General features: G+C 45.6%; 1 protein-coding gene across 8 annotated transcripts in view; it reads right to left on the reverse strand.

Moving 5' to 3' along the window:
- Nucleotides 1–27300, reverse strand: part of arhgef18b (rho/rac guanine nucleotide exchange factor (GEF) 18b) — a 93964-nt gene that overhangs the window by 33176 nt on the left and 33488 nt on the right. For all 8 annotated transcript variants that reach the window (XM_045687926.1, XM_045687929.1, XM_045687925.1 and 5 more), the window contains 12 exons: nucleotides 24652–24847; nucleotides 16525–16637; nucleotides 15376–15431; nucleotides 11330–11414; nucleotides 10846–11081; nucleotides 9396–9521; nucleotides 8694–8811; nucleotides 8155–8409; nucleotides 7809–7885; nucleotides 6550–6728; nucleotides 2798–2871; nucleotides 203–385 (listed from right to left, as the gene is read on the reverse strand). In XM_045687926.1, the coding sequence (XP_045543882.1) occupies nucleotides 203–385; nucleotides 2798–2871; nucleotides 6550–6728; nucleotides 7809–7885; nucleotides 8155–8409; nucleotides 8694–8811; nucleotides 9396–9521; nucleotides 10846–11081; nucleotides 11330–11414; nucleotides 15376–15431; nucleotides 16525–16637; nucleotides 24652–24847 (1698 nt within the window). The remainder of the gene's footprint in view (nucleotides 1–202; nucleotides 386–2797; nucleotides 2872–6549; nucleotides 6729–7808; nucleotides 7886–8154; nucleotides 8410–8693; nucleotides 8812–9395; nucleotides 9522–10845; nucleotides 11082–11329; nucleotides 11415–15375; nucleotides 15432–16524; nucleotides 16638–24651; nucleotides 24848–27300) is intronic.

Genomic DNA, 27300 nt, shown 5'->3' on the forward strand with positions numbered 1-27300 from the left:
AGCGACCTGTTTAATATGACACGCAGCCTATTTGAAATGAGAGCTTCCTTTACATGTTGTTTACTCAAATACTTTCATTCAAATCATATGTTTTCCCTTTCAATACCATATGACACAGTGTGTGTGTGTTACCTTGTGTTTGTGTAAGTGTGTGTGTGGTACCTTGTGTAGGTGTGTATGTGTGTGAGTGTGTGAGTTGTACCATCAGTGATGGTCCCCTTGAGCAGTGTCTCCCCCTGGTGGAGGTCTGAGGCGTCACCTCGCAGCATTAGGTGGGAGCGGAAGGTCGTATCCCCATGACCAGACACCAGACACATGTCTGAAAACAGCTGCAGCTTCTCTGTCAGGATCGTCACGATCTGGGTGTCCTTCTGGCTCAGACGCTCTGGGAGAGGAGAACGGGGACAGAAATAATTAAGAGTTCATTACATGAAATGGCAGGAACAGAAACACTGAACGTGAATGTTGACTGGTACATAACCCCCACCTAGCGGCCCAGCATCAACATGACCCCCACCTAGCGGTCCAGCATCAACATGACCCCCACCTAGCGGTCCAGCATCAACATGACCCCCACCTAGCGGTCTAGCATCAACATGACCCCCCACCTAGCGGTCCAGCATCAACATGACCCCCCACCTAGCGGTCTAGGATCAACATGACCCCCCACCTAGCGGTCTAGGATCAACATGACCCCCCACCTAGCGGTCCAGCATCAACATGACCCCCCACCTAGCGGTCCAGCATCAACATGACCCCCACCTAGCGGTCTAGGATCAACATGACCCCCACCTAGCGGTCTAGGATCAACATGACCCCCCACCTAGCGGTCTAGGATCAACATGACCCCCCCACCTAGCGGTCTAGGATCAACATGACCCCCCACCTAGCGGTCTAGGATCAACATGACCCCCCACCTAGCGGTCTAGGATCAACATGACCCCCCACCTAGCGGTCTAGGATCAACATGACCCCCACCTAGCGGTCTAGGATCAACATGACCCCCCCACCTAGCGGTCCAGGATCAACATGACCCCCCACCTAGCGGTCTAGGATCAACATGACCCCCCACCTAGCGGTCTAGGATCAACATGACCCCCCACCTAGCGGTCTAGGATCAACATGACCCCCCACCTAGCGGTCCAGCATCAACATGACCCCCACCTAGCGGTCTAGGATCAACATGACCCCCCCACCTAGCGGTCTAGGATCAACATGACCCCCCACCTAGCGGTCTAGCATCAACATGACCCCCACCTAGCGGTCTAGGATCAACATGACCCCCCCACCTAGCGGTCTAGGATCAACATGACCCCCCACCTAGCGGTCTAGGATCAACATGACCCCCCCACCTAGCGGTCTAGGATCAACATGACCCCCCACCTAGCGGTCTAGGATCAACATGACCCCCCACCTAGCGGTCTAGGATCAACATGACCCCCCACCTAGCGGTCTAGGATCAACATGACCCCCCACCTAGCGGTCTAGGATCAACATGACCCCCCCACCTAGCGGTCTAGGATCAACATGACCCCCCCACCTAGCGGTCTAGGATCAACATGACCCCCCCACCTAGCGGTCTAGGATCAACATGACCCCCACCTAGCGGTCTAGGATCAACATGACCCCCACCTAGCGGTCTAGGATCAACATGACCCCCCACCTAGCGGTCTAGGATCAACATGACCCCCCACCTAGCGGTCCAGCATCAACATGACCCCCCACCTAGCGGTCCAGCATCAACATGACCCCCACCTAGCGGTCCAGCATCAACATGACCCCCACCTAGCGGTCCAGCATCAACATGACCCCCACCTAGCGGTCCAGCATCAACATGACCCCCACCTAGCGGTCTAGCATCAACATGACCCCCACCTAGCGGTCTAGCATCAACATGACCCCCACCTAGCGGTCTAGCATCAACATGACCCCCCACCTAGCGGTCTAGCATCAACATGACCCCCACCTAGCGGTCCAGCATCAACATGACCCCCCACCTAGCGGTCCAGCATCAACATGACCCCCACCTAGCGGTCCAGCATCAACATGACCCCCCACCTAGCGGTCTAGCATCAACATGACCCCCCACCTAGCGGTCCAGCATCAACATGACCCCCACCTAGCGGTCTAGGATCAACATGACCCCCACCTAGCGGTCTAGGATCAACATGACCCCCCACCTAGCGGTCTAGGATCAACATGACCCCCCACCTAGCGGTCTAGGATCAACATGACCCCCCACCTAGCGGTCTAGGATCAACATGACCCCCCACCTAGCGGTCTAGGATCAACATGACCCCCACCTAGCGGTCTAGGATCAACATGACCCCCCCACCTAGCGGTCCAGCATCAACATGACCCCCCCACCTAGCGGTCCAGCATCAACATGACCCCCCCACCTAGCGGTCTAGGATCAACATGACCCCCCACCTAGCGGCCCAGGATCAACATGACCCCCCACCTAGCGGTCTAGGATCAACATGACCCCCCACCTAGCGGTCTAGGATCAACATGACCCCCCACCTAGCGGTCTAGGATCAACATGACCCCCCACCTAGCGGTCTAGGATCAACATGACCCCCCACCTAGCGGTCTAGGATCAACATGACCCCCCACCTAGCGGTCTAGGATCAACATGACCCCCACCTAGCGGCCTAGCATCAACATGACCCCCACCTAGCGGTCTAGGATCAACATGACCCCCCACCTAGCGGTCTAGGATCAACATGACCCCCACCTAGCGGCCCAGGATCAACATGACACTATTACAAAGATGAGGCCATTGGTCGTAAGTTACCTTGGAACTCGTTGAATCTGGCGGCTCGAGCCTCCTCCTGCTCACTGAAGAGTCTCTCCTCAGTGTGTGGACAACTAGCGAGAGAGCGAGAGCGTTGAGTTAGCTAGGACTCGAAGCCTTGGGTTTAGAGACAAAGCAGAGTTTCTCAACTCCAGTCCTGGGGACCAACTGTGTATGGAGGTTCTCTTTGTAACTACTTAGTCCCATTGAGGAGCAGTATTAAACCACCTGATGTTTTACAATATGTTCAGCTGAAGTGAAAGACGGTTGTTAAGCACGGCGCCACACTGTCTCTCACAGGCTGTACGCTGGTGCTGGGAGTGGAAGACCCAGACCTTCATTAATTAGAAAAGTTAAGTCCCTCACACAAGACAAGTTCGTATTGCCAGAGTTGCTGAGTCTGTGACCATGTACAAGACATCATGAAAATGAAAAATGAGAAGGAAATGTCGACATTAAAACGACAGGCCAAGCAGAGTAATGTGTTTTAATGAGCTGGGGCACGTACCCACGAAGCATTTCAGAGTATGAGTGCTGATCTAGGATCAGTTGATTTTACGATCTTAATAAATAAGATATATCGACAGATCCGAGATCCGCACTCTTACTTTGAGGGGCTTTGTGGATACGGGCCCTGGAGTGAAACGCAGCATACACAAATGGGTCCTCAGTGCTGCATCAACACCTGTAAACGAGGTGTATGGCCGAGAGGAGGTGCATGGCCGAGTGGAGGTGCATGGCCGAGAGGAGGTGCATGGCCGAGAGGAGGTGCATGGCCGAGAGGAGGTGCATGGCCGAGAGGAGGTGCATGGCCGAGTGGAGGTGCATGGCCGAGAGGTGTATAGACGGGCAGGACTACCTTTTCACCTGTGCCGACCCAAACCAAACTGTGCCGACTGATGAGTTATTTTCCGCACGGTTCCAATAAAATGTGGTGGCTGCGTAACCAGTCCAGCTCAGTATAGCTTGGTTTGGCTCAGCTCAGCGGAGAGAAAGCATGGACGAGGAAGAGGGGAGGAGATAGGGCTGGCCGATATATAGAATTCATTTGAATTAATGTTTTAGCACGATATTCCAGATGCCTTTATTGCCTTCATGCCAACAGTAAAGCATCCTGAGACCATTCATGTGTGGGGTTGCTTCTCAGGCAAGGGAGTGGGGCTCACTCACAATTTTGCCTAAGAACACAGCCATGAATAAAGAATGGTACCAACACATCCTCCGAGAGCAACTTCTCCCAACCATCCAGGAACAGTTTGGTGACGAACAATGCCTTTTCCAGCATGATGGAGCACCTTGCCATAAGGCAAAAGTGATAACAAAGTGTCTCGGGGAACAAAACATTGATATTTTGGGTCCATGGCCAGGAAATTCCTTAGATCTTACTCCCATTGAGAACATGTGATCAATCCTCAAGAGGCAGGTAGACAAACAAAACCCCACAAATTCTGACAAACTCCAAGCATTGACTATGCAAGAATGGGCTGCCATCAGTCAGGATGTGGCCCAGAAGTTAATTGACAGCATGCCAGGGCAGATTGCAGAGGTCTTGAAAAAGAAGGGTCAACACTGCAAATATTGACTCTTTGCATCAACTTCATGTAATTGTCAATAAAAACCTTTGATACTTTTGAAATGCTTGTAATTATACTTCAGTATTCCATAGTAACATCTGACAAAAATATCTGAAGACACTGAAGCAGCAAACTTTGTGGAAATTCATATTTGTGTCATTCTCAAAACTTTTGGCCATGACTGTACAGTTTCCCATTTACAGTTTCCCATTTACCCTCCCCCCGCATACATTAAACGGTTCGTTCATTTTTGGTTCCATTATCTATATCAGGGCAGCCCAACCTTCTTCCTGGAGATCTACCGTCCTGTGGATTTTCAGTCCAACCCTCTTAATGGAGATCTACCGTCCTGTGGGTTTTCAGTCCAACCCTCTTCCTGGAGATCTACCGTCCTGTGGGTTTTCAGTCCAACCCTCTTCCTGGAGATCTACCGTCCTGTGTGTTTTCAGTCCAACCCTCTTCCTGGAGATCTACCGTCCTGTAGGTTTTCAGTCCAACCCTAATTTAGCATATCTGATTAAGCTAGTTCAGGTCTTGTTGAGCAGCTAATAAGTAGAATCAGGTGTGTTAAATTAGGGTTGGACTGAAAACCCACAGGAAGGCAGATCTCCAGGAAGAGGGTTGGACCGAAAACCTACAGGACGGTAGATCTCCAGGAAGAGGGTTGGGCAACCCTGATCTAGGTAATAGGCCATAATTGATGTTGGCCTATAGGCCTGGCATATTCCCATGTTCAAGGAGCTTCCCGTTTTGATTGGGTTATTTTGATTGGGTTATTTTGCCTAAAAACCTTTAGGTCTACCTATAGAAACAAAAAAAATAACTCTGCATCTCTTCCCAGCCTGGCCAAAACGGGGTTTATCATCCCCAGTGCCTCTGAAAGTTAGAGGGGATATTCTCCCCTGCTGGCCTGCACTCCAGAACCATCGCATGAGCCTGAAGCCACAGGCTACCCAAACTCGCGTTTCTAGAAATGCATTCAAAGGCACTAAATATTTTTTAGTTTAATTTGTATTTACTTCTAAGTAAGTCAAAGCCTATATGCACAATTTATAGACTATAATGATTTAATACAACAAAATGCTATTTAAATGCTGAGTACTTTATGTCCCTTCCAGCCTATTGTCGCAAATGCTTCACAATGTATTTCTTTGTAGGCTATAGCCTTGAAAATAATTTTAATAATATTGCCTAAATAATTAATTTCCCTTCTTAGGCTCCCTGTCTGGCACCTGACCTATTCAGAGTGTTTATATGCTGTTTAATATGACATGTAGCCTATTTACAGTGTTTATATGCTGTTGAATATGACATGTAGCCTATTCAGAGGGTTTATATGCTGTTGAATATGACATGTAGCCTATTTACAGTGTTTATATGCTGTTGAATATGACATGTAGCCTATTCACAGTGTTTGTATGCTGTTGAATATGACATGTAGCCTATTCAGAGGGTTTATATGCTGTTGAATATGACATGTAGCCTATTCAGAGTGTTTATATGCTGTTTAATATGACATGTAGCCTATTCAGAGTGTTTATATGCTGTTTAATATGACATGTAGCCTATTCAGAGTTTATATGCTGTTGAATATGACATGCAGCCTATTCAGAGTGTTTATATGCTGTTTAATATGACATGTAGCCTATTCAGAGTGTTTATATGCTGTTTAATATGACATGTAGCCTATTCAGAGTGTTTATATGCTGTTTAATATGACATGTAGCCTATTCAGTGTTTATATGCTGTTGAATATGACATGTAGCCTATTCAGAGTGTTTATATGCTGTTTAATATGACATGTAGCCTATTTACAGTGTTTATATGCTGTTTAATATGACATGTAGCCTATTCAGAGTGTTTATATGCTGTTTAATATGACATGTAGCCTATTTAAAATGATGAGCGCTTCTTACAGTCACCTTTTCATGTTTATTCAAATACTTTTCATTACAATCCATATGGTTTGAATATTTCAAAATCCAAATAGTAGGTCCAGGTAGTAACAAAAATAGATGGGTGTTGGTCAAACTGTAATTTTAAATGAATGGAGAGAATTGAGTCAGTTTAAAAAAAAAAAAAAAATAAAAAATTCTGTGAGCGTGGACAGGAGCCTTTCCAACCACTCAACTCTACTAACATGCTCTGGTGTGTGTGTGTGTGTGTGTGTGTACGTACCTCTCCACGGCCTGCCGGATGTGTGTCATCCAGGAGTTGCGCTCCTCCTTGGAGGCGGTGTGTATCTCGTACATCTCCGGCTCATTGGAGGAGGCGCAGATCAGGAACATGGCCTTCTCCTCGTGGGCCACCTCCCTCACTATCAACTTCTGGAGGGAGATCACTGAGGGCTTGTTGTCCTGGGGAGTGGGGAGAGTCAAGGCAGCTACAAGTCACATTGAAAGAGAATAACACCAGAAAGCAAAATGGAGAAACTTTTCATAGTTCTAGATGAGGGCTCTCCAACCCTGTTCCTGAAGAGCTACCCTCCTGTAGGTTTACACCAGGTTTCTCCAGCCCTGTTCCTGAAGAGCTACCCTCCAGTAGGTTTACACCTGGGCTCTCCAACCCTGTTCCTGGAGAGCTACCCTCCTGTAGGTTTACACCAGGTTTCTCCAACCCTGTTCCTGAAGAGCTACCCTCCAGTAGGTTTACACCTGGGCTCTCCAACCCTGTTCCTGGAGAGCTACCCTCCTGTAGGTTTACACCAGGTTTCTTCAACCCTGTTCCTGAAGAGCTACCCTCCAGTAGGTTTACACCTGGGCTCTCCAACCCTGTTTCTGGAGAGCTACCCTCCAGTAGGTTTACACCAGGGCTCTCCAACCCTGTTCCTGGAGAGCTACCCTCCTGTAGGTTTACACCAAGGCTCTCCAACCCTGTTCCTGGAGAACTACCCTCCTGTAGGTTTACACCAGGTTTCTCCAACCCTGTTCCTGGAGAGCTACTCTCCTGTAGGTTTACACCAAGGCTCTCCAACCCCGTTCCTGGAGAACTACCCTCCAGTAGGTTTACACCTGGGCTCTCCAACCCTGTTCCTGGAGAGCTACCCTCCTGTAGGTTTACACCAAGGCTGTGTAAGCTCTCTGTGTAAGCTCTCCGTAAGCTCTCCAGGAACAGGGTTGGAGACAACCCTGTTCCTGGAGAGCTACCCTCCTGTAGGTTTACACCAAGGCTCTCCAACCCTGTTCCTGGAGAGCTACCCTCCTGTAGGTTTACACCAAGGCTCTCCAACCCTGTTCCTGGAGAGCTACCCTCCTGTAGGTTTACACCAGGATGAGTAGTTCTCAAGGAACAAGGTTGGAGAGCCCTGTTCTAGACAGATAAACAGAAGACGCTGTGTCTAACTTTCTGTTGAGAGTTGTATGACAGATTTGTCAGTCGTTCCAGAGTGGATAACAAAGCTTAGTCGGAATTAACTGACATATGAATTCACGACTCACCACTGTGGAGAAGACATATCTCTGGTCCTTCTCTTGGAGTAACAATAGCACGTCTGACAGCAGCACAGCCAGAACATCTGAAATGGAACGGGAGTTACATTTTTAGACCTGTATGAGATCAACACAGACAGAAGAGAAAATAGAAGATCATTTCAGATTATTGGAGGCAGGGTTGGGGTCAATTTCATTTAAATTACAGTCAATTCAGAAAGTAAAACAAATTCCAAATTCCAAATTTTCCCAATTGAAAAGCATTGAAGATAATTGGAATTTCTGTGCACTTCCTGAATTGACTGGAGTTTAAATTAAATTGACCCCAACCCTGACCCGAGGGTTATCCTGTTACCTTTGAGTCTGCCGGAGGCGGCCTTGTGGTTGGCCGTCCCCTCGTGCAGTAGCCTGCGTCGACCCTGAGCCAGGTCCTCTCTGTGGAACACACGGCCATCTTTGATCTTGCCGAGGGACTTGGGCTCCATCTTGTGGGCGATGTCTCGGAGGCGCGAGGCCTTCTCATGCAGGTTGACCAGGGCATCCACCTGGACGATGCAGTCTTTAATCAGACCCAGAGACCTGGTCAACTCCTCGTGTTCCTCCGTACCCACTGGAGGGAAGAAAGACCCAGACTGGCTTCAGACAGACAGAATGTTACAGAGAAATGTTATTTCTCTTAGTTCTTGGGGGTTTTAGGCTGGGTATCCGTAAGGCACTTTGTGACGACTGCTGATGTAAAAAAGGGCTTTATAAAATAAATTTGATTGATTAGTTAAGGGAGATATCATGTTCTTTCTATTCCATTAGTCTAACAGAAAGTTGGGCCTAAATCTCAAGAGTTATCAGACGGGAGAGGACCAAGTACATAAATCTTCTGTCTACCGATGTCTGTACCTTCTGTATTCTGCACAATGCGTTCCACCAGCACAGGGTACTTGGTGATGCGTTGTGTCACCAGGAGAATACATTCAGTCACTCCTAATCTTCTCACAACGGACAAATTATTGACTTTCTGGAAGAAAAATAAGGGACATGCATTATACACTGGTCATGGACCATTTAGTGCAATCACCAAATGTTTCTGGTTACACACAGGAGGCCACAATGGCTGGATGTGGAAAAACCTCATGTTCATAAATAACCCACTGTCATGAATGTTTCACATCCTCTTTAAAAAAAAAAAAGGCAATTCGCAGTTGTTGCATACATTAATGGACTTAATGATATACTCATTGACTCTTGAAGAATATAACTTGCCTCATGAGCTTAGAACAACTGGTGTACCCCATCAGAAACCAAAATAAGCTTGTTTTACTACATTGTAAATGTAAACAAACACTGTAAAACCTAAAAAAAAACACATAAAAAGATAAAATGTTGATTTCATGCATGGTCAGTCCTTTCATCAAATGCTATGTGTATGAATTCATGAGTGGTTACATTTCTCCAGGCTCACCCCTCAGCTTTTGACCAAAATAGGAGGCAGGGGGACTGCTTGTATAGTTTCAACTGCAGATAGACCCTTTAAGTTAGCAGATGGGTCCAGGATTTTTTGTCAATATCTCAACTACAGTAATGGACCCAGTGACAACCAACCCGTATGAGGCTCTGGAACTTCCTGTTGTTGTGTAGTTGCTCCTTGTAGTAGTTGACAGCCTCGGTGTGGTGGCTGCAGAAATCACCATAGTTCTCCTTCATCCGGTCCCCTTTCTCACCTGAAAACTGGAGAGGAGAAAGGGATGAGATCTGAGGAGAAATATTCACCTGATACAACTCTCAGTACCGTTACAGTAAATAGTCTGCTCTGACTACCTAGCCACTCTGACTACCTTAACGGGCTTTTTGGCAAACTCCAAGTAGGCTGTCATGTGCCTTTTACAGAGGAGAGGCTTCTGTCTGGCCACTCTACCATAAAGGCCTGATTGGGGCGGCAGGGTAGCCTAGTGGTTAGAGCCTTGGACTAGTAACCAAAAGGTTGCAAGTTCAAATCCCCGAGCTGACAAGGTACAAATCTGTTGTTCTCCCTCTGAACAGGCAGTTAACCAGGCAGTCATTGAAAATAAGAATTTGTTCTTAACTGACTTGCCTAGTTAAATAAAGGTAAAATAAAAAAAATAAAACAATTGGTAGAACCTTACGGAAGGTTCTCCCATCTCCACAGTGTAACTTTAGCGCTCTGTCAGAGTGACCATCGGGTTCTTGGTCACCTCCCTGACCAAGGTCCTTCTGCTCAGTTTGGCCAGGCAGCCAGCTCTAGGAAGAGTCTTGATGGTTCCAAACTTCTTCCATTTAAGAATGATGGAGGCCACTGTGTTCTTGGGGACCTTCAATGATGCAGAATTTTTTTTATACCCTTCCCCCAGATCTGTGCCTCAACAGAATCCTGTCTCGGAGCTCTAGGGACAATTCCTTCGACCTCATGGCTTGGTTTCTGCTCTGACATGCACTGTCAACTGTGGGACCTTATATAGACAGGTGTGTCTTTCCAAATCATGTCCAATCAATTGAATTTACCACAGGTGGACTCCAATCAAGTTGTAGAAACATCTCAAGGATGATCAATGGAAACAGGATGCACCTGAGCTCAATTTCGAGTCTCATAGCAAAGGGTCTGAATACTTATGTAAATAAGGTATTTCTGAATTTTATTTTTAATACATTTGCAAACATTTCTAAAAGCCTGTTTTCGCTTTCTCATTATGGGGTATTGTGTGCAGATTGAAGAAGATTTGTATGTATTTAAAAAAAAAAAAATAGAATAATGCTATAACGTAACAAAACGTAGGAAAAGTCAAGGGGTCTGAATACTTTGTGGGGCACTGTACATTATCTTTTTGTCTTATAAAGGGAAGAGGAATTCAGAGGGGAACACTGTTGATGTAATTGGGACACAACGTTTGATTTGTGGCACTCAACCTGCAAAGTGAACCAAAACACAAGCCAATTCAGTCACTGTGTGAGAGTGAGAGTTACAGAAAGTGTGTGTGTGTGTGTGTGTGTGTGTGTGTGTGTGTGTGTGTGTGTGTGTGGTGTGTGTTGTCTGTACCTGTGTGGTGAGGATGTCAGCGAGTCTTTGTATGTTGTAGTTCCTGTCGCTGCCGGGCTGCATGGAGTCTCGACGCCGCTCTTTGAGGCGGGACAAGAAGTTTGTGTGCAGCTCCAGCAGGCTCTCTAGGCGCGGGAACAGCTCGCCCATCTGGAGGTGCTCCTTCAGCTCCCTCATGTACACACGCAGCATGATCTTCAGGGTCCGCACGTGGTGCATCTCTGTCTGCATCAGCTCTGTCGGGAGACGGACGGACGGGTTCAACATCTAGTTTGTCTTTTAAAAGGAATTTGCTTTTCAACCACTGGACCACCATTATTGACTGTAGGTGAATAATAAAACAATGGCAAGTCCAGACAAACAGAAAAATGGTATGAGTTTCTCCATTTCTCTACTTTAACTTAACCACATAAATGTAACTATATAAACACAATGAAAGCCTAAATAAAAAGACAAATGTAACATAAAATACGGTGAAATGTACCATAGATAACGTCCTGTCTCTTGACCATCTCCTTGGTGTATTTCTTCAGGTACTGCTGGTCCACAGCCAGACTCCATGACTCCACCTATAATATAGAAGATAATAGATCATACAAACATACAATAAATAATACTAACAACATTATACACAAATATATAACATACAGTACCAGTCAAAAGTTTGGACAGCTACTCATTCAAGTTTTTATTTTTTAAATTTAAACTATTTTCTACATTGTAGAATAATAGGGAAGATATCAAAACTATGAAATCATGTGTTAAACAAATCAAAATATATTTTATATTTGAGATTCTTGAAAGTAGCCACCCTTTGCCTTGATGACAGCTTTGCACACTCTTGGTATTCTCTCAACCAGTTTCATGAGGAATGCTTTTCCAACAGTCTTGAAGGAGTTTCCACATATGCTGAGCACTTGTTGACTGCTTTTCCTTCACTCTGCGGTCCAACTCATCCCAAACCATCTCAATTGGGTTGAGGTCAGGTGAGTGTGGAGGCCAGGTCATCTGATGCAGCACTCCATCACTCTCCTTGGTCAAATAGCACTTACACAGCATGGAGGCGTGTTTGGGGTCATTGTCCTGTTGAAAAACAAATGATAGTCCCACTAAGCGCAAACCAGATGGGATGGTGTATCGCTGCAGAATGCTGTGGTAGCCATGCTGGTTAAGTATGGCTTGAATTCTAAATAAATCCCTGACAGTGTCACCAGCAAAGCACCATCACACCACCTCCTCCATGCGGTGGGAACCACACATGCCGAGATCATCCGTTCCCCTACTCTGCTTCTCACAAAGACACGGCGGTTGGAACCAAAAAAAATCTCCAATTTGGACTCATCAGACCAAACGACAGATTTGCACCGGTCTAATGTCCATTGCTCATGTTTCTCGGCCCAAGCAAGTCTCTTCTTCTTATTGGTGTCCTTTAGTAGTGGTTTCTTTGCAGCTATTCAACCATGAAGGCCTGATTCACACCGTCTCCTCTGAACAGTTGATGTTGAGATTTGTCTGTTACTTGAACTCTAGCATTTATTTTGGCTGCAATCTGAGGCTGGTAACTCTAATGAACTTATCCTCTGCAACAGAGGTAACTCTGGGTCTTCCTTTCCTGTGGCGGTCCTCATGAGAGCCAGTTTCATCATGGTGCTTGATGGTTTTTGCGACTGCACTTGAAGAAACTGTCAAAGTCCTTGAAATTTTCCAGATTGACTGACCATGTCTTAAAGTAATAATGGACTGTTGTTTATCTTTGCTTATTTGAACTGTTCTTGCCATAATATGGACGTGGTCTTTTACCAAATAAGGCTATCTTCTGTATACCAACCCTACCTTGTCCCAACACAACTGATTAGCTCAAACGCATTAAGAAGGAAAGAAATTCCACAAATTAACAAGGCACACCTGTTAATTGAAATGCATTCAAGATGACTACCTCATGAAGCTGGTTGAGAGAATGCCGAGAGTGTGCAAAGCTGTCATTAAGGCAAAGTGTGGCTACTTTGAAGAGTGTGTGTGTGTGTGTGTGTGTGTGTGTGTGTGTGTGTATATATTGCACAAACACACTTGAAGTCGGAAGTTTACATACACTTTGGTTAGAGTCATTATAACTCGTTTTTCAACCACTCCACAAATTTCTTGTTAACAAACTATAGTTTGGGCAAGTTGGTTAGGACATCTACTTTGTGCATGACACAAGTAATTTTTCCAACAATTGTTTACAGACAGATTATTTCACTGTATCAAAATTCCAGTGGGTCAGAAGTTTACTGTGCCTTTAAACAGTTTGGAAAATTCCAGAAAATGATGTCATGGCTTTAGAAGCTTCTGATAGGCTAATTGACAGCATTTGAGTCAATTGGAAGTGTACCTGTGGATGTATTTCAAGGCCTATCTTCAAACTCAATGCCTCTTTGCTTGACATCATGGGAAAATCAAAAGAAATCAGCCAAGACCTCAGAAAAAAAATTGTAGACCTCCACACGTCTGGTTCATCCTTGGGAGCAATTTCCAAACGCCTGAAGGTACCATGTTCATCTGTACAAACAATAGTACGCAAGTATAAACACCATGGGACAACTCAGCCGTCATACTGCTCAGGAAGGAGACTCATTCTGTCTCCTAGAGATGAACGTACTTTGGTGCGAAAAGTACAAAGCAATCCCAGAACAACAGCAAAGGACCATGTAAAGATGCTGGAGGAAACAGGTACAAAAGTATCTATATCAACAGTAAAACGAGTCCTATATCGACATAACCTGAAAGGCCACTCAGCAAGGAAGAAGCCACTGCTCCAAAACCACCATAAAAAAGGCAGACTACAGTTTGCAACTGCACATGGGGACAAAGATGTTACTTTTTGGAGAAATGTCCTCTGGTCTGATGAAACAAAAATAGAACTGTTTGGCCATAATGACCATCGTTATGTTTGGAGGAAAAAGGGGGAAGCTTGCAAGCTGAAGAACACCATCCAAACTGTGAAGCACGGGGTGTCAGCATCATGTTGTGGGGGTGCTTTGCTGCAGGAGGGACTGGTGCACTGCACAACATAGATGGAATCATGAAGCAGGAAAATTATGTGGATATATTGAAGCAACATCAGTCAGGAAGTTAAAGCTTGGTCGCAAATGGACAATGACCCCAAGCATACTTCCAAAGCTGTGGCAAAATGGCTTAAGGACAACAAAGTCAAGGTATTGGAATGACCATCACAAAGCCCTGACCTCAATCCTATACAACATTTGTGCGCAGAACTGAAAAGGTGTGTGCGAGCAAGGAGGCCTACAAACCTGACTCAGTTACACCAGCTCTGTCAGGAGGAATGGGCCAAAATTCACCCAACTTATTGTGGAAGGCTACCCGAAACGTTTGACACAAGTTAAACAATTTAAAGGCAATGCTACTAAATATTAATTGAGTATATGTAAACTTCTGACTCACTGGGAATGTGATGAAAGAAATAAAAGCTGAAATAAATTACTCTCTCTAGTATTATTCTGACATTTCACACTCTTAAAATAAAGTTGTGATCCTAACTGATTTAAGACAGGGAATTATTACTAGGATTAAATGTCAGGAATTATGAAAAACTGAGTTTAAATGTATTTGGCTAAGGTGTATGTAAACTTCCGACCTCAACGTGTGTGTGTGTGTGTGTGTGTGTGTGTGTGTGTGTGTGTGTGTGTGTGTGTATACATACATACACACACTGAACAAAAATATAAACATCATATAACAATGTCAAAGATTTTACTGAGTTACAGTTCATATGAAGAAATCAGTCAATTTAAATAAATTCATTAGGCCCTAATCTATGGATTTCACATGACTGGGAATACAGACATGCATCTGTTGATCACAGATGGCTTAAAAAACTCACAATGGGCCTCAGGATTTCGTCACGGTATTTCTGTGCATTCAAATTGCCATCGATAAAACGCAATTGTGTTCGTTGTCCGTAGCTTATGCCTGCCCATACCATAACCCCACCATGGGGCACTCTGTTCACAACGTTGACATCAGCAAATCGCTCACCCACATGACACCATACATGTGGTCGTCGGTTGTGAGGCCGGTTGGACGTACTGCCAAATTCTCTAAAATGACATTGGAGGCGGCTTATGGTAGAGAATTGAACATTAAATTATCTGGCAAAAGCTCTGGTGGACATTCCTGCAGTCAGCATTCCAATTGCATGCTCCCTCAAAACTTGAGAAATCTGTGGCATTGTGTTGTGACAAAACTGCACATTTTAGAGTGGCCTTTTATTGTCCCCAGCACAAGGTGCACCTGTGTAATGACCATGCTGTTTAATCAGCTTCTTGATATGCCACACCTGTCAGGTGGATGGATCATCTTGGCAAAGGAGAAATGCTCACTAACAGGAATGTAAAATCTGGGCACAAAATTTGAGAGAAATACGTTTTTTGTGCGTATGAACATTTCTGAGATATTTTATTTCAGCTAATGAAACACAGGACCAACGCTTTACATGTTGCGTTTATATTTGAGTGTATAATAATATAATACCTCCAGGTCCTGGGCATCAGACTCCAGATCAGCTCGAAATGCAGAGTAGTACGCATCTGGGGAAGGGGAGGGGCAGGGCACAGAACAAATGATTAGTGTGTGTGTGCGCAGCACAACGTAACTCAAATGTATTTGGAATGTATTCAATAGGTGATGTTTGTAATTGTCACATCATATGATTTACCAATATGTGCAATTCAACGCTGAAGTAATAACCCGACCTATGCAACGGTCAGTAAAACCCATACTGATCTACCACGGTCTGTGTGGATGCCTGGTTGTCTTTCCACTGTAGCAGCTCTAGGAGCTACAGGACTCCCAGACAGCCTTGGCTAGCGGCTGTATCTCCTCCACACACTGGCTTAATGAAACTGGATGAGGTCCTATCTCCTTCCCAATAGCCCACCATATCTACATGTCAGTTACATAACTTACTACAACAGGGTGAGACAACCAACCCCCCTGTTAGAGCTACTCTCCCCCCGCTACCCTCCCCCCGTTAGAGCTACCCTCCCCCCAGTTAGAGCTACCCCTCCCCCCAGTTAGAGCTACCCCTCCCCCCAGTTAGAGCTACCCCTCCCCCCAGTTAGAGCTACCCCTCCCCCCAGTTAGAGCTACCCCTCTCCAGTTCGAGCTCCCCCCCTAGTTCGAGCTACCCCTCCCCCAGTTCGAGCTCCCAGTTCGAGCTATCCCCCCAGTTCGAGCTACCCTTCCCCCAGTTAGAGCTACCCCTCCCCCAGTTAGAGCTACCCCTCCCCCGCTACAGCTACCCTCCCCCGCTACAGCTACCCTCCCCCCGCTACAGCTACCCTCCCCCCCGCTACAGCTACCCTCCCCCCGCTACAGCTACCCTCCCCCGTTACAGCTACCTCCCCCGCTACAGCTACCGTCCTGCAGGCTCTCTCCAACCCTAATCTAACACACCTAATTCTACTAAATCAGCTGCTCACCAGGATTTCGATCAGCTGAATCAGGTTAGTTACAACAGGGTTGGAGCAAAAGCCTGCACACCCAGTAGCGGTTGTCCACCCTCGCCCCCGGGCACAGTACCCTCGCCCCCGGGCACAGTACCCTCGCCCCCGGGCACAGTACCCTCGCCCCGGCTTTCTGAGCTGCGACGAGCAGCAGCTCCCTCTCTAACCTACTCACCTTCTACAACGATGGAGTCAGTAGTGGAAGGGGCCAGGGAGACGGCGTCCTCGTTCAAGCGCTTGACCCCGAAGCGCAGGCTGTCCGGTTCATCCATGTCCCCTGAGAGGGATCTGAAAGAGGAGCGCCACAGGTCTAGAGTGGCATAAATACTGAACATACTGAGAGAGACTGATGGACTTGTACAGATGACAGACTACTGTACACTCACACTACAGACACAGCTTCATACTGAACACAGAGAGACTGATGGACTTGTACAGACGACAGACTACTGTACACTCACACTACAGACACAGCTCCGTACTGAACACAGTGAGAGACTACACTAACACCACGAGACCACAGGAGACAGAGACGGCGGATACGGCTAGACGGGCGGCTACGGCTAGACGGGCGGCTACGGCTAGACGGCGGCTAAAGACGACAGCAGTCCAGAGGGTCATAGTCTACATGCTAAGAGAGACTATATTACCACCACTACCACAAATGACAAAAACACAGCTTCAAGCCTCCCTCCTGCAGCCTGCCTGCAAGATGGTCCGTCTACGACAGTGCTGGCTGTTTTCAGGTCCGTAGCTGCTGCATGGCATCTCTATTAATAACATCACACAGATGTAGACAAAACAAGCATTTAAGCTGACAGGCAAGGAAGTAGAAATAGTCACGATTTACACGCACCACAACCAGCAGAATCTGTTCACAGAGGTAAAATACAGACAGTACAGGTGCATCAGAGACAGAGACGAAATAACAGCTTCTATTACCATCAGACTGTTGAACAGCTTCTATTACCATCAGACTGTTGAACAGCTTCTATTACCATCAGACTGTTGAACAGCTTCTATTACCAGGAGATCAGACTGTTGAACAGCTTCTATTAACAGACCATCAGACTGTTGAACAGCTTCTATTACCATCAGACTGTTGAACAGCTTCTATTACCATCAGACTGTTGAACAGCTTCTATCACCAGACCATCAGACTGTTGAACAGCTTCTATTACCATCAGACTGTTGAACAGCTTCTATCACCATCAGACTGTTGAACAGCTTCTATTACCATCAGACTGTTGAACAGCTTCTATTACCATCAGACTGTTAAACAGCTTCTATTACCATCAGACTGTTGAACAGCTTCTATCACCATCAGACTGTTGAACAGCTTCTATTACCATCAGACTGTTGAACAGCTTCTATTACCATCAGACTGTTAAACAGCTTCTATCACCATCACTGTTAAACAGCTTCTATTACCATCAGACTGTTGAACAGCTTCTATTACCATCAGACTGTTGAACAGCTTCTATTACCATCAGACTGTTGAACAGCTTCTATTACCATCAGACTGTTGAACAGCTTCTATCACCATCAGACTGTTGAACAGCTTCTATCACCATCAGACTGTTGAACAGCTTCTATCACCATCAGACTGTTGAACAGCTTCTATCACCATCAGACTGTTAAACAGCTTCTATCACCATCAGACTGTTGAACAGCTTCTATTACCATCAGACTGTTGAACAGCTTCTATTACCATCAGACTGTTGAACAGCTTCTATTACCATCAGACTGTTGAACAGCTTCTATTACCATCAGACTGTTGAACAGCTTCTATCACCATCAGACTGTTGAACAGCTTCTATTACCATCAGACTGTTGAACAGCTTCTATTACCATCAGACTGTTGAACAGCTTCTATTACCATCAGACTGTTGAACAGCTTCTATTACCATCAGACTGTTGAACAGCTTCTATTACCATCAGACTGTTGAACAGCTTCTATTACCATCAGACTGTTGAACAGCTTCTATTACCATCAGACTGTTAAACAGCTTCTATTACCATCAGACTGTTGAACAGCTTCTATTACCATCACTGTTAAACAGCTTCTATCACCAGACCATCAGACTGTTAAACAGCTTCTATCACCATCAGACTGTTGAACAGCTTCTATTACCATCAGACTGTTGAACAGCTTCTATTACCATCAGACTGTTGAACAGCTTCTATCACCAGACCATCAGACTGTTAAACAGCTTCTATTACCATCAGACTGTTGAACAGCTTCTATCACCAGACCATCAGACTGTTAAACAGCTTCTATTACCATCAGACTGTTGAACAGCTTCTATTACCATCAGACTGTTGAACAGCTTCTATTACCATCAGACTGTTGAACAGCTTCTATTACCATCAGACTGTTGAACAGCTTCTATCACCAGACCATCAGACTGTTAAACAGCTTCTATCACCATCAGACTGTTGAACAGCTTCTATTACCATCAGACTGTTGAACAGCTTCCATCACCAGACCATCAGACTGTTAAACAGCTTCTATCACCATCAGACTGTTGAACAGCTTCTATTACCATCAGACTGTTGAACAGCTTCCATCACCATCAGACTGTTGAACAGCTTCCATCACCAATTTTGAAAAAAATATGTGCCCCTTTTTAACTGCCTCCTACACCAACTCAGAAGCTAGGATATGCATATTATTAACAGATTTGGATAGAAAACACTGAATTTTCTAAAACTGTTTGAATGGTGTCTGTAAGTATAACAGAACTCATATGGCAGTCAAAACCCTGAGACAATTTCTAACAGGAAGTGGGTATCTGATGTGTTGAATTACTTTTAAGCCTATGCCATTGAAACACACAGGGACTTATTAATCATTGAGCACTTCCTACGCCATCCACTAGATGTCACCAGTCCTTACAAAGTGGTTTGAGTCTTCTACTGTGAAAACTGACCGAAAAAGAGACTTGGAACGTTGGTCATAAGCGGATGGCCGATACGACTCTGGCACGCGAGTGCATGTTTGGGTACTCTCGTTCCAATATGTTTTAAAAGAGAATGCAATCGTCCTCCTTGAATATTATTGAAGTTCTGATTGAAAAAGGCCTTAATGATTTATGCTATACAACGTTCGACATGTTTGAACGAACGTAAATATTTTTTTTCCCTCTTTGGTGAAGACAAGTCTGGCGGGCGTCGTTCATGTTTTTGAGTAGTCTACAGGACGCGCTAACAACACGGAGCTTTTTGGACATAAATTATGAGCTTTTTCGAACAAAACTACATTTGTTATGGACCTGGGATTCCTGGAAGTGCCTTCTGATGAAGATAATCAAAGGTAAGGGAATATTTACATAGTATTTTTGATCTCTCCTTTAGATCCTGGTAAGAGACACTCTGTACCCCTGACATTGAACTGCTTTCTGTGTCACTGCGACCTTACCATCTGCCCTGTGACTTCCCCCAATTCTTTGTTACAATTGTGTACATTCAACCAAAAGCTAATATAAAAGCATCAGAGATTATTTATAATCTGTCAGAGAGACTGGAAACTCCCCCGACGCACCAACATTTATTGGATTTTTAAAATTTTTTTTAAACAACTGTACTTTGCAGAAAGTCCTGCGCACATACCACCAGAAAGTCCTGCGCACATACCACCAGAAAGTCCTGCGCACATACCACCAGAAAGTCCTGCGCACATACCACCAGAAAGTCCTGCGCACATACCACCAGAAAGTCCTGCGCACATACCACCAGAAAGTCCTGCGCACATACCACCAGAAAGTCCTGCGCACATACCACCAGAAAGTCCTGCGCACATACCACCAGAATGTGAAATGTTACACTAGGAAAAATAACACTCATGATTTGTGCTATGGGACAATACCAAAAGCGTTCTCTGCCACCACCAGACCTCCCCTGGGGACATCAGACCACAATGTGGTCTACCTCCGGCCAACCTACTGTCGCCTCCTGGAGAGGGAGAAACCTACAGTTAAAACTACCTCAGGCCAACCTACTGTCGCCTCCTGGAGAGGGAGAAACCCTCAGTTAAAACTACCTCAGGCCAACCTACTGTCGCCTCCTGGAGAGGGAGAAACCCTCAGTTAAAACTACCTCAGGCCAACCTACTGTCGCCTCCTGGAGAGGGAGAAACCCTCAGTTAAAACTACCTCAGGCCAACCTACTGTCGCCTCCTGGAGAGGGAGAAACCCTCAGTTAAAACTACCTCAGGCCAACCTACTGTCGCCTCCTGGAGAGGGAGAAACCCTCAGTTAAAACTACCTCAGGCCAACCTACTGTCGCCTCCTGGAGAGGGAGAAACCCTCAGTTAAAACTACCTCAGGCCAACCTACTGTCGCCTCCTGGAGAGGGAGAAACCCTCAGTTAAAACTACCTCAGGCCAACCTACTGTCGCCTCCTGGAGAGGGAGAAACCTACAGTTAAAACTACCTCAGGCCAACCTACTGTCGCCTCCTGGAGAGGGAGAAACCTACAGTTAAAACTACCTCAGGCCAACCTACTGTCGCCTCCTGGAGAGGGAGAAACCCTCAGTTAAAACTACCTCAGGCCAACCTACTGTCGCCTCCTGGAGAGGGAGAAACCCTCAGTTAAAACTACCTCAGGCCAACCTACTGTCGCCTCCTGGAGAGGGAGAAACCCTCAGTTAAAACTACCTCAGGCCAACCTACTGTCGCCTCCTGGAGAGGGAGAAACCTACAGTTAAAACTACCTCAGGCCAACCTACTGTCGCCTCCTGGAGAGGGAGAAACCCTCAGTTAAAACTACCTAGATCTGGCACGACAACAGTATCACTCATCTCCAGGGGTGTTTTGACTGTACTATGTGGGAGGTATTTGAGGACAGCAGCTCTGATCTTGATGAACTCACAGATGTTTTTTCAGACTAATGTAAACTTCTGTGTTGAGTCAGTTGTGCCTACTAAAACCTGTAAAATCGTCCTTAACAATAAGCCTTGGGTATCAAAACATCTAAAATCAGTGCTTAATAGGAAGAAGGCAGTTTATGCTGAGGTTGATAGACTTCCTTTAAGAGATCAAAAGACAGATACTGGTGGAAGAGATCAAAAGACAGATACTGGTGGACAAGGAGACATACAAGCAAAGGGTGGAGAGGACTCTCTCCTCAGGAAACACAAGGGTGACCTGGCGAGGGATTAAATCCATGACTAGTGGCCCCCACATAGGCAGGGGAAAAACCAGTGCTGACCTTAGGCTCCCCACAGGGATGTGTTTTGTCCCTGCTCCACCTACAGGGATGGGTTTTGTTCCCACTCCAGCACCCGCAGGGATGGGTTTTGTCCCCACTCCAGCACCCGCAGGGATGTGTTTTGTCCCCACTCCAGCACCCGCAGGGATGTGTTTTGTCCCCACTCCAGCACCCGCAGGGATGTGTTTTGTCCCCACTCCAGCACCCGCAGGGATGTGTTTTGTCCCCACTCCAGCACCCGCAGGGATGTGTTTTGTCCCCACTCCAGCACCCGCAGGGATGTGTTTTGTCCCCACTCCAGCACCCGCAGGGGATGTGTTTTGTCCCCACTCCAGCACCCGCAGGGATGTGTTTTGTCCCCACTCCAGCACCCGCAGGGATGTGTTTTGTCCCCACTCCAGCACCCGCAGGGATGTGTTTTGTCCCCACTCCAAGTCACCCCCTGCACCTGGACTTTGAACTACTCCCCTCTGGGCGCAGGTATAGGGTACCCCTCAGCAGGTAAAACTCAACTAGACAATCATTTGTGCCAGGTGTGATATCCCTCCTAAATAGTTTGGGATAATGTTCCTATTGACCCAGTAAGGCCAGCAGGCTTGTCTCTTTTTATTGATTTATAACGGTTATGAAAGTTGTATTTGTCAATTAGTTTTGTATTTTAAAACGCCACTTTAAAACATGTACATGACACTGCAACAAAATGTCTCCATGGGAACAAAGTCAGTAAAGTAAATAGTATTTACATTCCATTTGATTACTGCTACAGTGCCATTTGGTTCTTAAATCTGAGTCGTCCCACCGTTCTTGATTTCTTGTCCTTTTTGCATATCTATTTTTTCCTTACATATTGTTTGACATTTTACAGTATTGTTAGGAGCTAGTAACCACTATAACACCTGCTAAACTGTGAACACGACCAATAAACTTTACATTTGATCAAATAATTTAGTTTCAGGTGGTAAAAAGTGTAAAAAAATATGGCTTTCCTACTACTAATTTAAACTGCATACTGTGTACTATTTAGGAAGTACTGTTAAGTAAAAATGAACGCAGTAAGCAACAAATAACAGCATACTAGGCTCATCCTACTGAGAACGCGGCATCTATTGTGCAACTGCATTGATTTCCGCCATTCGATCATTTTCTGATTATCAGTTGTCTCGAAATACGAGTCGCTTCATCAATAGTATGCAGCGAATTCTACTAGATGAAAAGACTAAATAACGATGAGATCCTGTCATTTAACGCATACTACATTTTTTACATTTCATATAATATAACACTTTTTCCGCATACCCAAAACGCCTACTAAGAACGCAAGTATGGGTATTCAGACCCAACCAAATACAAAGACATCCTATGCAGCCCCTCTGTTTGACATTAATTAAGGTGACCTAGAACCGTGATGTATAGAGCCTATAACTACTACAGCTGACCTAGAACCGTGATGTATAGAGCCTATAACTACTACAGCTGACATAGAACCGTGATGTATAGAGCCTATAACTACTACAGCTGACATAGAACAGTGATGTATAGAGCCTATAACTACTACAGCTGACCTAGAACCGTGATGTATAGAGCCTATAACTACTACAGCTGACCTAGAACCGTGATGTATAGAGCCTATAACTACTACAGCTGACATAGAACCGTGATGTATAGAGCCTATAACTACTACAGCTGACCTAGAACAGTGATGTATAGAGCCTATAACTACTACAGCTGACATAGAACCGTGATGTATAGAGCCTATAACTACTACAGCTTACCTAGAACCGTGACGTATAGAGCCTATAACTACTACAGCTGACATAGAACCGTGACGTATAGAGCCTATAACTAGTACAGCTGACATAGAACCGTGACGTATAGAGCCTATAACTACTACAGCTGACATAGAACCGTGATGTATAGAGCCTATAACTACTACAGCTGACAGAACCGTGATGTATAGAGCCTATAACTACTACAGCTGACAGAACCGTGATGTATAGAGCCTATAACTACTACAGCTGACATAGAACAGTGATGTATAGAGCCTATAACTACTACAGCTGACATAGAACAGTGATGTATAGAGCCTATAACTACTACAGCTGACATAGAACAGTGATGTATAGAGCCTATAACTACTACAGCTGACATAGAACAGTGATGTATAGAGCTTATAACTACTACAGCTGACATAGAACCGTGATGTATAGAGCCTATAACTACTACAGCTGACATAGAACAGTGATGTATAGAGCCTTTAACTACTACAGCTGACATAGAACAGTGATGTATAGAGCCTATAACTACTACGGCTGACATAGAACAGTGATGTATAGAGCCTATGTCAGCTGTAGTAGTTATAGGCTCTATACATCACTGTTCTATAACTACTACAGCTGACATAGAACCGTGATGTATAGAGCCTATAACTAGTACAGCTGACATAGAACAGTGATGTATAGAGCCTATAACTACTACAGCTGACATAGAACAGTGATGTATAGAGCCTTTAACTACTACAGCTGACATAGAACAGTGATGTATAGAGCCTATAACTACTACAGCTGACATAGAACAGTGATGTATAGAGCCTATAACTACTACGGCTGACATAGAACAGTGATGTATAGAGCCTTTAACTACTACAGCTGACAGAACAGTGATGTATAGAGCCTATAACTACTACAGCTGACATAGAACAGTGATGTATAGAGCCTATAACTACTACGGCTGACATAGAACAGTGATGTATAGAGCCTATAACTACTACAGCTGACATAGAACAGTGATGTATAGAGCCTTTAACTACTACAGCTGACATAGAACAGTGATGTATAGAGCCTATAACTACTACAGCTGACATAGAACAGTGATGTATAGAGCCTTTAACTACAGAGTAGAGTTGGGACAATAAACCGAAAACTACTGACAGACATTGCCCTCTATTCTTACGCAAGTCATTTTTCTGTGATTAGGTTACACAACATTTATGCAGAATTTTTGGTTCTATGAACCATACACGTATTGACCAGCAGCATAGTTTGTGTAGCCTATTGATTAATTGGCCAGGTGGCTATTTGTTCTTGCTACTAACCCGGTATGGCTGTTGTGGCTGTGGTTGTGGCTGTGGTTGAGGCTGGCTGCAGCAGTGTGGCTGGAGGAAGAGCTGTTGAAGGCGGCTGAGGCAGGCTGAGCACTGGGTCCCCGCGGGGTGAGGGTCATGCCTGGGATGCGCGGAGAGCCTGGGGGGCAATCAAGGGCCGAAGAAGACTGGTCCCGATCACTCAGGGCTGGGGAGACATGAGAGATGGTTAGAGCACTGCTGGCCCCCCAGTAATGCTGCAGTCAGGCTCTACACTGAACCCTGCAGGAAGTGACTGGTGAGGTTGTCTCTGTGCATCAGCACCCAGACAGACCCCACGAGGGCCCCCGGACACTGCAGCCCAGACAGGCCCCACGAGGGCCCCCGGACACTGCAGCCCAGACAGGCCCCACGAGGGCCCCCGGACACTGCAGCCCAGACAGACCCCACGAGGGCCCCCGGACACTGCAGCCCAGACAGACCCCACGAGGGCCCCCGGACACTGCAGCCCAGACAGACCCCACGAGGGCCCCCTGGACACTGTAGCCCAGACAGACCCCACGAGGGCCCCCTGGACATTGCAGCCCAGACAGACCCCACGAAGGCCCCCTGGATATTGCAGCCCAGACAGACCCCACGAGGGCCCCCTGGACATTGCAGCCCAGACAGACCCCACGAGGGCCCCCTGGACATTGCAGGGAGGTCTGGCCCTGTCAACCCCCTTGTTAACTGCTACAGTAGTTTGATAGTGTTTGTCTGGTAGAAGAACAGGAGGTGATACTGCTTCAGAAGGGATGATGCTGAAGTCACGGAGATAACACACAGGGATTTATATAGCACCGGACTCCTGATCTAATACTCTAGACACCTCAGACGGGGGCAAAGGTTCCCCTTCCAACAGGACAACAACCCTAAGCACACACACAAGATAAACTCAGGAGTGGCTTCGGGACAAGACTCTGAAAGTCCTTGAGTGGCTCAGCCAGTGCCTGGACTTGAACCCGATCTAACATCTCTGCAGAGACCTGAAAATAGCTGTGCAGCGACTCTCCCCATCCAACATGACAGAGCTTGAGAGGATCTGCAGAGAAGAATGGGAGAAACTCCCCAAATACTGGTGTGCCAAGCTTGTAGCGTCATACCCAAGAAGACTTGAGGCTGTAATTGCTGCCAAAAGGTGCTTTAACAAAAGTACTGAATAAAGGGTCTGAAAACTTATGTAAAATGTGATATTTAAAAAATATATATATTTGTAATAACTGTGCTTTGTCATTATGGGTATTGTGTGTAACATTTAATCCATTTTAGAATAAGGCTATAATGTAACAAAATGTGGAAAAACTAAAGTGCTCTGAATAACCTAACACCTCCCTGGAGTCTGTCGGCTCGCTCGGTCGGCTCGCACACACAAATCACACGTCAGAGGTTTTAAAAAAGGCTAGCGCTGGCATTCAGAAAACACCAGAAATGTAAAACTGAACAGAGATTTGTAAAGGGCCAATATGAGAATCTATGCATTAATGTTAACTTTATAAAACCAGGTGAGTTTCTTCATTTTTTCTTAACATAAATTCACAATGTTTCGTGTCTCCTAAACCAAAACATTTTAATAAAAAATATTTGTGACGTTTTGAGATCTGATGTTTGGAGAAAGAGTGTTTAAGGTCAAAAGAGCCAAGAGCTCCCACTTGTAATATCTCAAATAACTTGAAGCCTTAAGTGAAAAGTTGTCCATTCTCCCCTGCCAGGCTGCAACGACGGAGTTCAGGGCGTGGATTCTCAATCCTAGTAACCCGTGGTGATATCAAATATTAGTCCAATCCTAGTAACCCGTGGTGATATCAAATATTAGTCCAATCCTAGTAACCAGTGGTGATATCAAGTATTAGTCCAATCCTAGTAACCAGTGGTGATATCAAGTATTAGTCCAATCCTAGTAACCCGTGGTGATATCAAATATTAGTCCAATCCTAGTAACCCGTGGTGATATCAAATATTAGTCCAATCCTAGTAACCCGTGGTGATATCAAATATTAGTCCAATCCTAGTAACCCGTGGTGATATCAAATATTAGTCCAATCCTAGTAACCCGTGGTGATATCAAATATTAGTCCAATCCTAGTAACCTGTGGTGATATCAAATATTAGCGATTTTAACTGTGCAACGTTCTATTTCCTACCGAGATTGCAAAACAACTCGTATTTTGATGTAGTGCCCATTTTTTAACCTCTGTGTTGAGAAATTGCCTTTTTACCGTCAGTTTGTTTTGAAGAGCACCAAAACCTACACTAACCATGAGTCTTGTGGTCTGTATTGTCCAATCACAGAGCATACAAGTCATGTGATCCTTTAGCAAACACATGAAGTGCCATCACGTGTTCACCATCAGATCACGTGACTTGTCTTTCCTTCTACTTCCTTGTCCATCTCCTCTCCTCCCTTGCACTCTCTTTTGCCTCCTCGTTGTCAACCCTCTATCTCCCATGTTCCTTCCCCCCACTCCTCCCTTGCATCTATAGGTAAAAACAAGGCTGACCAATCACAGGGCAGCATGGTGGAGGTACTATATAACTGTATCCAACCCATCTCCAGGACCGGTCTATTTCTGGTTGGGATGGAGACAGCCTCCACGCTTCCCTCTTATTGTTCAGTTGAGCCCA

Source organism: Salmo salar, chromosome ssa10 (assembly GCF_905237065.1).
Source record: "Salmo salar chromosome ssa10, Ssal_v3.1, whole genome shotgun sequence".
NCBI classification, from domain to species: Eukaryota; Metazoa; Chordata; class Actinopteri; order Salmoniformes; family Salmonidae; genus Salmo; species Salmo salar.